The sequence below is a fragment of the Anguilla anguilla genome, chromosome 15 (assembly GCF_013347855.1).
Source record: "Anguilla anguilla isolate fAngAng1 chromosome 15, fAngAng1.pri, whole genome shotgun sequence".
Classification (NCBI taxonomy): domain Eukaryota; kingdom Metazoa; phylum Chordata; class Actinopteri; order Anguilliformes; family Anguillidae; genus Anguilla; species Anguilla anguilla.
In genome coordinates this window covers 13,080,179-13,091,091 of record NC_049215.1, presented here as the reverse complement: position 1 = coordinate 13,091,091, position 10,913 = coordinate 13,080,179, and the positions used below count along the sequence as shown (strand labels likewise).

Below are 10,913 nucleotides of genomic sequence, written 5' to 3'. Positions count from 1 at the left end.
GATAAGCCAAGCACTGCATGCTGTACATAATGTAGACATGACTCTTTCTGCTTGCATGAGTATTTTCAGATACATGACAAGGTGTGGTCTTTTCTTGCTGTATGCATAAACTAAAAAAGGCAGCTACTATAGAGGGTGATCAAATGATCTTATATGTCTGTAGTCCACAATTTTTTATTTGTGATCAAAGAATTCACAAGTGGTTAAAGTGCATGCTCACAGCTTGTATTTAAGGGTATTTTTGTACACTTTGGTTTCACCATGCAGAAATTAGAGCACTTTATATCCATACCCCCACCATTTCAGTGCACCGTAATGTTTGGGATATATTAATGTTATGTAAATGAAAGTAGTCATGTTTAGCGCTTTGTCACATATCCTTTGGGTGAATGATTGAGCCAGTCAAGAATTTTACTGTTTCTGGCTTTGAAACCTCCTTTGTTGCTTTAGCAATGTGTTTGGGGTCATACCAGTCCCTTTGCGATTACTGAGCACACCAGTGCTCTCTTTCTTCTTAATGATGTCCCAAACAGTTGATTTTGGTATGCCTATGGTCAGGCATGTCTCTATTTTTTTCATATTTCTCAGCCTCATAATGGCTTCCTTGACTTTCACTGGCACAACTGTTGTCATTATGTTGACAAACACCCGTAAAAGACTCCAAAGGCAATATATATATATATATATATATATATATATATATATACATAAAAAAGAGCTTCTCTGTACATGTTTAGAGAAAAAAAAGGAAATAGGACCTGAAGCTATTAATGTGTCACACGAGAGGTGCGAGACTTCATTCAAGTTGTGCCAGTGTTTACTCCCAGTGCACATCACTGAAGCTCACCTTTTAAATGCTTTCTTTAATCATTTAAAAATGGGACAAAAAGATCATTGTAACAGACGGGAGCAGAAGTACAACCCTGTGATTCTTTTAAGATCTGAAAACAAAATTGAATTATTCATGACAGAAAACTGAATGGAGAGATTTCCCTAAATAGCATTCATTATAACAGCATTTCAGATAGAGCTGGTATTGTGCTAGACCTGAGATAATCCTGTTACTCTAAAACGAGAAGTCATTTTAGTTTAATCTGGATTAGTCACACAAACATAGAGAGCACATTTGCTGTACTGAAAACCCTTTTCCTTACTAGTTCTGCCAAGGTCATATGTTTAATATAGCTATGACCATTTCCAGCACAGTGTATTTTAAGACCAGCAGATTAATTATGAAACAAAAATATGAAATAGGCTTCATTTTAAGTACTAATGCAGCTATTTTAACATTTGTTTTATTGTGGATCATTTTAAAATAGTCACTGATCATGACAAAATTCAGATTTGGCGCCAGTAACGTCAACATGAATTGTCAATTCTCTCTGCCTGATGAAATGTTTTACACTCAGTCAAACTGTACTATGCTTATAAATACTTTGTAGTTGTATAGCTTTACTCAAGTTTTGAATCGTTTAATATGACAAACTAGTGAGTGGATATGTTTTGTTTAGTTCAACTCAAATTAATTACTTCCACCTGTTCATTTGCGATGCTACTTGAAAATAAATACAGACACACACAACGCATTCCGTTACAATGTTAATTGACGCGCACGAAGTAAATAGCATACTCGGCGAAGTTCCAGATTCAACAATTCGAACACTGTCGGAAAGGTCCGAACGCATAGCATGCTGGGAAAAGGGAAAGATTCGCCATCTTGCTTGAACGAAGTAGCTAGCTAGTTAGCGGCTTGCAAAAATAATCACGTTTCTGTGCAAGTATACATCATAAACATCGTTGCCTCTCATCGCTTTAAGTCGAGATATGCGTACCAAGCAGTAGGGCATCTGAAGGCTAAATCCGATGCTATTTAAGGTTCAAACATAGCGACTGAGTATTAAAAACTTAAGGTCTGAAAAAGCGGTCATGGGCCGTTCCAGGAGTCGCAGCTCTTCCCGCTCCAAACACTCGAAGAGCAGTAAGCACAATAAGAAACGAAGCCGTTCCCGGTCGCGGTCGAGGGACAAAGAGAGGTCCAAAAAGCGATCAAAGTCCCGAGAAGGAAAGAGGAACCGGCGTCGAGAATCACGCTCGCGCTCCCGCTCAACCACAGCGTCCTCCCGCAGGGAGAGGGAGAGGGAACGGGAGAGAGCCGCCTCGCCCCCTGAAAGAATTGACATCTTTGGTCGGACCCTGAGCAAGCGGAGTGCCCTGGACGAAAAACAGAAGAAGGAAGAAGAGGAGAAAAAGGTCGAATTGGAGCGACAGAGGAAGATGTAAGTATAATTAACCATGCATTATGCATATGTTACTAGAACTAAGTTAGCAATTCCCTAGCAAGCCAGCTAACATTTGATGGCTATGCGACTGCTTATCTTGCGCCAACGGTGCAGCGATTTTGCGCAGATTCATTGATCATTACGGTTTTAGTCACCTAACACCCTGAGCCATGTTGATCAGTTAGTCATCCATCTACCGTGCCAGCCTTTAAACCAAATAATTAAGAATGCTAGCTAAATATCATTGCGTGAACTAGTTGGCTATCCAAAGAATTGCTAATACCCACAGCTTGCCATACAAGGCCCAAGCACAAACGACAACAGCCAGGCAGGGTCTGATACAAGCTATCCGGGTAACTTGCTAGTTACTTTTGTTAGCCACGGCGTGTTACATCACTGATGCATTATTCGCTTGCTGGTCATCCGTATTGACTAATTCATGTTGCGTTAAAATTTCCCACGTTATTAACTCAGGTACTTGCTAAAATGTCGTTACAAATGTATACGTTGTAATCAAGCTAATCGGCTAGCTAGCCACCCGGCAAAATTGCTATATTTTCTTAGCTAAACGATTGTTTGTTAGCTAGTTAGGCAGACACCTAACTTTAACTTCAGAGCTAGCTATCTAATTATACTGCACTTGCACGTCCAACACGTATATCTAATGCCTCATTACAACAAGAAGTAATAAAAAATGTACCCGGTTAGCTACTATAAATTATTGTGTTTAGCTGTCGTTAGTTAGACGAGAAGGCTGGGTTTCTCAGAGAGTGTAATGTTATGACTTCTTTGGGTCATGCACAGGCACAAGAAACGGATAGTCTATATATCATTTTTTATTGTATGACGTTTAGCGATAAACAACCTTAAGTTGAACACCCCCTCAGCGGCGTGTTTTAGCTTAGCTCGCAGGACGCCCCATGTACAGCATTGCTGCAGTGTGGACCGGCTGCGCCAACCAATCAGATCAGCTCTTTTGGTGTCACTGGGTTGGCGTAGTACCTGGGTTCATAAAAACCGCCTGGCCTTATAGTTTTCACCCCCAACGCAAAGAAAATAGGTGCTTCCATTTCTGTATTCTGTTACGGTAAATGGAAATCTATATCCACATTGCTCTGTATAAGTTGCTTATATAACTGCAGCAGTTTTTGAAGACTCTCCTCACTGCATTCTTGAACACTTTCTTCCTGACATGACGCCTGTTTTAAGTGTCTGCTTGAAAGGCTGTGCACAATTTGTAGGTTCAAATCAAACTGTCAAACTCATATTTTTTTGCAATAAGTGCCATTTAAGAAACCTTTATGAAATGTCTGGCTTTGTGTGTACCACCATTCAACATTCACAGCATACATGGTACAGGAACGAGTTTGTAGCCTTGGGTTTGAGCTAACTTCAAGGCACAGCTGGGAATCCCCCAAATCGCTTGCTGAAGCAACAGACCCCATGATTCATCACAGAACAGCAGAACCCAACTGTAACCTACTTCTGAAACAAACTTAGACAAGGCCTAAAATGCCCTGGAGCAAGCAGAGTGAAGCCCTGTTCTGGTTTGATTAAGCGAACATCTTCCTCCTCTTCATCCTGCTCCTCTGTGTGCTGTGGCCTGCTGAATGAAATAATGAAGGTCAAACTGTTCCCCTGGGCTGCAGATACCAATGTCCCTTCCCTGTGGATGAGGGAAACTGAACTCCCAGACCGCAATTTGCCTGCAGTATTTAACCTGCGACAGCAGTGACCGTCACATTGCATGCCCCTCCCAGCACCAGAGCAGCCCCACAAGAGCCCAGCGGACCCCTGGGCAGGTCACAACCTGCAGACGCTGCAGCAGAAATCTGGCCTACTGGGGCAGCTTGCCTTCATTAGTTTGCAAATGGGGCATGTATGTAAGCTGGTGGGCATTTGGGATCCCTGGGTGTGTTGAACTCTCCTTGGACTTAATACCATCCACCAAGGAGGACTTGCCTGAATATTCCTAAGTAATACAAAGCGCATTATTTGTGACATAAGTTAACACCGTCTTGCATACATAAATCCCAGGTCTGTTTCTCATCCACCACAGTGCACTTACATTTCCCATAAAGTGCATTAATCTTATTTATTTTTCTTGTTCCAAGTCTTCATGCCTGCATGTTTGGTTTAAATATACAGAATGCCTGAAAAGTTGCTTCCACTTGTCTCATGGTTGTGTGTTCTTTTAGATGTTCAGTTCTCTCGCAACTATCTAGTCTTGGTGTGACAGAACTGTCAGCAGCATCTTAACAAATTTACCACATTTATTCTTTGCTTTCACTTGAAGAGTAAAGGTCAGTGACATTTTACTGTTGGTGTGAATTAAGTGGATTCTCCACAGTAAAATTTCACCTCTTTCACATTTGGGTTTGGGGACTTTGAGCGCACAGAGAGAGGGAGAAGGAAAGGGAAGCGGGGAGAGATGACGGACGTTGTTCACCTTTGCTTCTGGGCTGATTGACAGCCGGTGCGTTTTCCCCAGCGACGTGGACTTTGCGGCCGTCGGAAGCGCACCAGAGTCATGTTCCGCGAGGCATTGTCCACCACTTCAAACAGATGCCCTGACAAAAGAGGCTCACAGATAAGAGATAAAAAAACATACAGTTCTAGGTTCTCTGTGACGAAGTGGAAATGAAATAAGAGGGGCTGCCTGGTCTTTAGCCCTAAGCCATGTGGTAGGCTTCGACCACCACTTATGGCAGTACAGCTGTAACAGTTTAAACTTGTTTAAGGGTAAACGAGGCAGCCTGCTTTTTGTGTGTGCCGTGACCCCTGGCCGTGGGGGCTGATATGGCATGCCTACCTCTACCCTCCCCCTTTCCTCCTCCCTGTGGGGGTGGGGGGCTCTGTCAGCTGTGAGCCACAGCGGAGACGCTGCTTGGCCTTTGGTCCCAGCCCCTCAGTGTCCTCCTCTGGATGTCCTTAATTCAGCTGCCGTGTCGTCTCTGCACCGTCGAAGTTCAGATGCAGTCGCTCCACTGTGAGGAGTTGTCCAGGTGCTAGTTTAGTGCTGCTCTGAGTCCTGCATTGACTTTCATTGCTCCCATGAAACATGCAGCTAATCCACTGAAATAACAGATGTCAACCAAGCGAGTTCACTTTTAATAGGATAAAAAAATCACTGTTACTCTCATTTGTACAGAAGTGCTTTGCTACCGTGGGTGAAAACTCAAGTCCATGATCAGAGCTATGAGCAGACCTTGTGTGTGAATTCTCTCCTGTGCGTACTTATTATAAACCTATTTGGTGCTTTCCTATATAGTGTAGAGAGGACTTGTGAAGTCCGACCGGGCTAGGGTGATTTCAGGATTGGTAAGTGTCTTGACCTCTAAATCAAATGTCCACATTAAATCAGATGAGATGAGCAGTTCAGTTGAGGTGGCTGTCCACTTTAAGCCATGTGAGTGTGCACTTTAAGCCAGGGGTTCTCTTGTGGAGTGTTCACTTTAAAGAAGGTGAACTGAGCAGGCCTCCCCTCTCTCCCCACAGCCGCCAGCAGGAGATCGAGGAGAAGCTGATCGAGGAGGAGACGGCACGTCGGGTGGAGGAGCTGGTGGCCAAGCGGGTGGAGGAGGAGCTGGAGAAGCGGAAGGACGAGATCGAGCGGGAGGTGCTGAGGAGGGTGGAGGAGGCCAAGCGCATCATGGAGAGGCAGCTGCTGGAGGAGCTGGAGAAGCAGAGGCAGGCCGAGCTGGCCGCGCAGAAAGCCAGAGAGGTAACGCTTGGTCGTTGGGAACGCAGGCACCCCCCACCCCAGGGAGCTCCATGGCAAAACTTTCACAGGGGATTAGGATTGGCTGAAGGGGCAGAGTCGAGGGGTGGGGCACGAGTGGAAGTGGGCGTGGTCTTGCTGCTTTGTCTGAAACGCTCAGAGGAGGAAGCAACAGCACTCTGAAGTTTAAAAACGTTTAAAAAAAACTTAAGTATTAAACGTAGCTTTAGGTTTAGTTTGAGTGACAATGTGTCCTCTATGGACACTTTGTTTTTTGGACTGGATGCTGTTTTTGTGGTCATGGTTTTAACATACCTGCTGCTGATATTTTGAGCATTAGGGAAGCTGTTTTACTCTTATATTGAGGCCTTAGGGGAAATTTTGTGGAACTTTTGCCATGGTGAAATTACTGACATCCTCAGTCGGTGTCTCCACTCCCTACAATACCCCCCCCCCCCCCCGCCCAACCACTCACCCACCCACCCACCCAATCCCCACCTTTTACTTCTCCGCTCCCTTCTCCTCTCCTGTCCTCCAGTCCCCCCTCCTCATTGTGATCTCTTATTTAATGTGCCGAATAAAAATAAAAAGTTGCAACTCGACATTCCATTATTCACTAACACTTTGTCCTCTTTTCTCACAATATGTATTTTATTTTTAACACCGCAGACACGGTCCTCTGTTTAATCCGGCTCTCCCATTTAAACGCACCCCCTTGCAGCCCACAGACACCCGCAGCGCTGTGAGTTTGACTTGCTGAACGAATCGGGTCCGGCCCAGTCACTCCTACGCGTGATACACTTTGTGTGAGGGGTTTGCCCTCACGGCCTGCTGTGTGCGTCCTTCAGTGTCATGCTGGGACATAACGTGCATCATTATAACAGTGTTTCACTGGCTGCTGTGCCTCGTGTGTCCTGACTCAGACATGTCCGCTGGAGCCCCACCTCGAGTTCCGCACGCGCTCAGTCATGTGCGGTAGGGAACGATGATGAACGACCCCTTGAACACGCAGTGCCAATGACTGGCGTGCCATTCGCTTTAACAGGGAAGCTGATAAATTCATACCCCTTGCTGTAGTTTTCAGCTGTGAAACTTAGTTTTCCACCCATCTTAAGTGCACTTGACATATGTGCTCGTGGATTTAAAATGGGATTTTTTTTTTCCCTGCTCTGTACACATTGCTCATTGTTGTGAATTCTAAATGTGAATGATCATTCAATCAGTTATATACCAATCAAACCAAATTCAGTGGACACAGGAGCGGAGAGTTGGGTTTTCAGACTTGCCCAAACTAGCAGATTTATCCATGGCTATGGAGATCAAAATTACACTGGCTTTTAATGTGATATTTTCTCTTTCAGTGTTATATTTTGATTTCACAATTTAAATGTAATCCTCATGGCCACTCACCCATGCATTTTCCAGGGATTCATTTCACCAGTTGAATCCCTGTCTACTCACACACACACACACACACACACACAAAATCCTCACTCTGCATCCTGTTTGCTTTTCAAAAAGGTACCAACACTGAATTAACTTTGTGTGGTAATTTTTTTTAAAAAAAAAAAAAAAAAAAAAAAAAAAAAAAAAATTATTATTCCCTTTTTTGTTTGCAACTAACCCGTTTTCCATGCATATCTTTCTTTTTTAAAGATTTTTTTTATTTTTTAATTTCCTGAAAATGTTTAACTTAGGACTGATGCTATTTTTTTTTCACGACACTTGTGTTCCTTAACGCCATTGCCCTGCTCACTCGCCTGCGGTCCTGGGCGCTCGGCCTGGCCTGGCTGCCGCCGGCACCGCACTGCACTGCACTGTACTGTTGTTTCTGTAAAAAAAGAAAAGAAAAAGGGAATAAACGGTGAGCGAGCGAGCGAGAGAGCACGTGCCACAGATCAGTTTTAAAGAGGAAGCGGCTGCGCTCGTTTGGTCGCCACGGAAGCGCTTCTCTGTCTCTCTGCAGGACACGCGGAACAAGACAGTAAATATGCACCTTTTAATGCTGATGATGATGATGATTAAAGGAGTTGTAGGTAACACAGTGAAGGAAAATGCGTAGGTATACGTGCATTGGTGAGCCAAACTATTCAATCTTTATTTTTTACCCTTTTCTCTTGCTTATGATTGTTTTCTAAGACAAGAAGTGAGACATAAATTTAGTAATGTTTTTTTTAATATACCCATGTTGATATTTATATATATATATATTCATAGAACTGTTTATACAGCTGTAGATGCATTGTGTTTTTTGATATAATGCTTAAATGTGCAGTTAGGTTGGAAGGGTGACTGTGTTGTAAGACCTGTGTGGGATACGGGAGGGTTTTTCACTCGCCATCAGAGGGAGGAAAAAAAGAAATAATTCTGGGATTCTTTTTTTTCTTCCTTTTTAAAAAAAAAAGAACAATGTTTCTTTGTTGCTTTAAAATAAAGTGTTTTAGTCCGTTGATCATGTTGCGTGCTTGTGCGTTTGCGAAGGAGGGTTGCTCCTATGGCTTCCCTGCATGGGAGGAGAGGTGTGTGTGTGCGCGCCTGTGTGTGTGTGTGTGCGCGCGTGTGTGTATTCAGGGCCAGCATGTGGCCGCCTCTGTGCCTGTCTAACACATCACCGTGTCACCCTCTAGGAGGAAGAAAAATCCAAAAGGGAGGAGCTGGAGAAGATTTTGGAGGAGAATAACCGTAAGATCGCTGAAGCCCAGGCCAAACTGGTATGTGAAAATGGAGTTCCTGTTGAGTATAGCGTTCATAGCAGTTTGTAGAAAGCGTTTGTGATTTGCATAACATAAGGAGTGTGTAAAAAGCACGGAATTTACTTCAGATAAATGGGAACTATTTAAGTTATATTTCAATTATATCTAATGCTACACAATTAAATTTCATGTAAAACAAGTACTTATGTGGTTTTTATTTTGCTCAGAAAATACACTTGCACAGAGCAAGAAAGGGCATAGCCCAACTAATATCTTTTTCTTGCACATAATTGTAATTCAAACTATTTTAAAAGCAAATGTGCATCTCTACGCACTCCTAATGTTCTGTAAGATGTGAGTGCTTTCTCCATAATTTATAGATTTCTGCCCTTTTATTTGGAATTGTCAGCAGTATTGGTGAATGGAAAAGTAAACACTGTACTATGGAGTCTGCATGAAACCTCTTGCGAAGTCATGCTCTCATAGAGCGCCCATCACCTGTACTGAACCACAGGGCAGGGCCGCTGTCTTGGTGTGCAGCTGTGTTCTCATTGATCACAGGTTTTTGTGTACTCATCAGCCCTTATGGTCCTGGACTTCCATGCCATTGTTAATACTAAAGAGTTTTTTTGCTTGGGAACAATTTATAGTCTTGTTTGGATTACTTGTCATGTGTACAGATTATTAAAATAACTGGATAAGACTACCTTGGAAAACATAGGTGTAATAACAATAATTGTGTTTAGTATTATATTTTTATATATAAATATATATTTTTGCATTTTCCCTGTATTAAATTGACTTGATCTGTTTGCGTCCGTGTGCGTGTGTGTGTGTGTGTGTTGGGCTTTTTTCTCTGTCCCAGGCTGAGGAGCAGTTGAAAATAGTGGAGGAGCAAAGAAAGATTCACGAGGAGCGGATGAAATTAGAGCAGGAGAGACAGCGGCAGCAGAAGGAGGAGCAGAAAATGATCCTGGGGAAAGGGAAGTCCCGGCCAAAACTGTCCTTCTCTTTAAAGGCGGTCGAGTGAACCGCGCCCTCCCCTGCCGGCCCACCCGCCCCCCCGCCGACCCCCACCCCAACTTCCCCCAGGGACAAAGACGAACCCGCTCAGCGTATGGTAGCTTCATGTTGAAGTGTTCCTTGAAAAGTCTGGCTTGTTGTTATTGCTCCTGTGGGCTGTGCTCAGAAGTCTCTTCTGGGGAAAAGGAACAGAAGAGGAGGTGTAACTATCGTAAATCCCGACTGTCCACCACGCTAACCCTGTCACTCTTCTTGTTATTCATTTTGGAATTTCTTTTTTGGTTGTATTTTTAACTGTCAGCATAGGAAAGTCCCATTCAGACTCCACCCAGTCTCTTACTGTGGTTCATCAGAAACTTTTTGTAAAGCAAGCTAAGTTAAGTGGGGGAGTGAAATGACAAAAGGACATGCCGTAGTGAGACGAGACGAGTAGTAGCACATATAGTCATGTGAATAAAGGTTCTGAGTGCTGATTGGGGATTAGCCTGGGTCTGTGGTAATGGGAGAGGCCAGTGCCTCAAACAAAAAAGGATGCTTCCCTGCAATGAAGTGTGGCCCACCCGTTACCCCACTCATGAGGATCTGACAGACTCACCAGCTGGTTTCCGAATCGGTGTACAGTACCTCAGCTCATTAGCATCTGCTCCGTCATCTTTTAAAACTGTTTAACCATCGTGCTGGATGGTAAAAAAAGAACAAAGAACAAATATTTTATTGCACATTTTTTCCTCCACATGCATTTTTGGACCCAGGGAAATCCTCAAGCAGACTTAGAGCTATTGCGTGTCCCTCATTTGGACAGGTGATAGCTTTTGAGGTAAAAGGCTTTGTGTGATGCATAATATTATAGAATCTGTGAACGTGTGCTGTCCGTAAGGTGGTGTATGAATCTGTTAAAAAAAATGTTCCCCATACAATTTACTATTATCTCTTTAAAATGTTGATTCTGAAGGCTGACCTGGTACAGGTAAGATTGACTTTCTGCATGTTTGCTGGGAGGGGTTTAGTATGTGTGTGTGCGTGTGTGTGAGTGTACATGTGTGTGTGAGTGTACGTGTGTGTGTTGGGTTGGGGTTGTTGATGTGGGAGGGGGAGGGTGGGAATAAAAAATGAAGTCATTTTTTTGTGGTCAAAAGTTTGATCTATTTCCTTCACCCTGGAGACTGTACAATTCACCAATAAAAACCATGGAATGCG

General features: G+C 43.5%; 1 protein-coding gene across 1 annotated transcript; it reads left to right on the top strand.

Annotated features, from left to right (window-relative positions):
• The first annotated feature begins 1,682 nt into the window (after window positions 1–1,682).
• LOC118214164 (arginine and glutamate-rich protein 1) lies at window positions 1,683–10,913 on the top strand. The gene is made up of 4 exons (XM_035393814.1): window positions 1,683–2,276; window positions 5,778–6,003; window positions 8,628–8,711; window positions 9,559–10,913. The coding sequence occupies exons 1-4, from the start codon at window positions 1,927–1,929 to the stop codon at window positions 9,721–9,723; spliced, it is 825 nt and encodes a 274-aa protein (XP_035249705.1). The 5' UTR covers window positions 1,683–1,926; the 3' UTR covers window positions 9,724–10,913.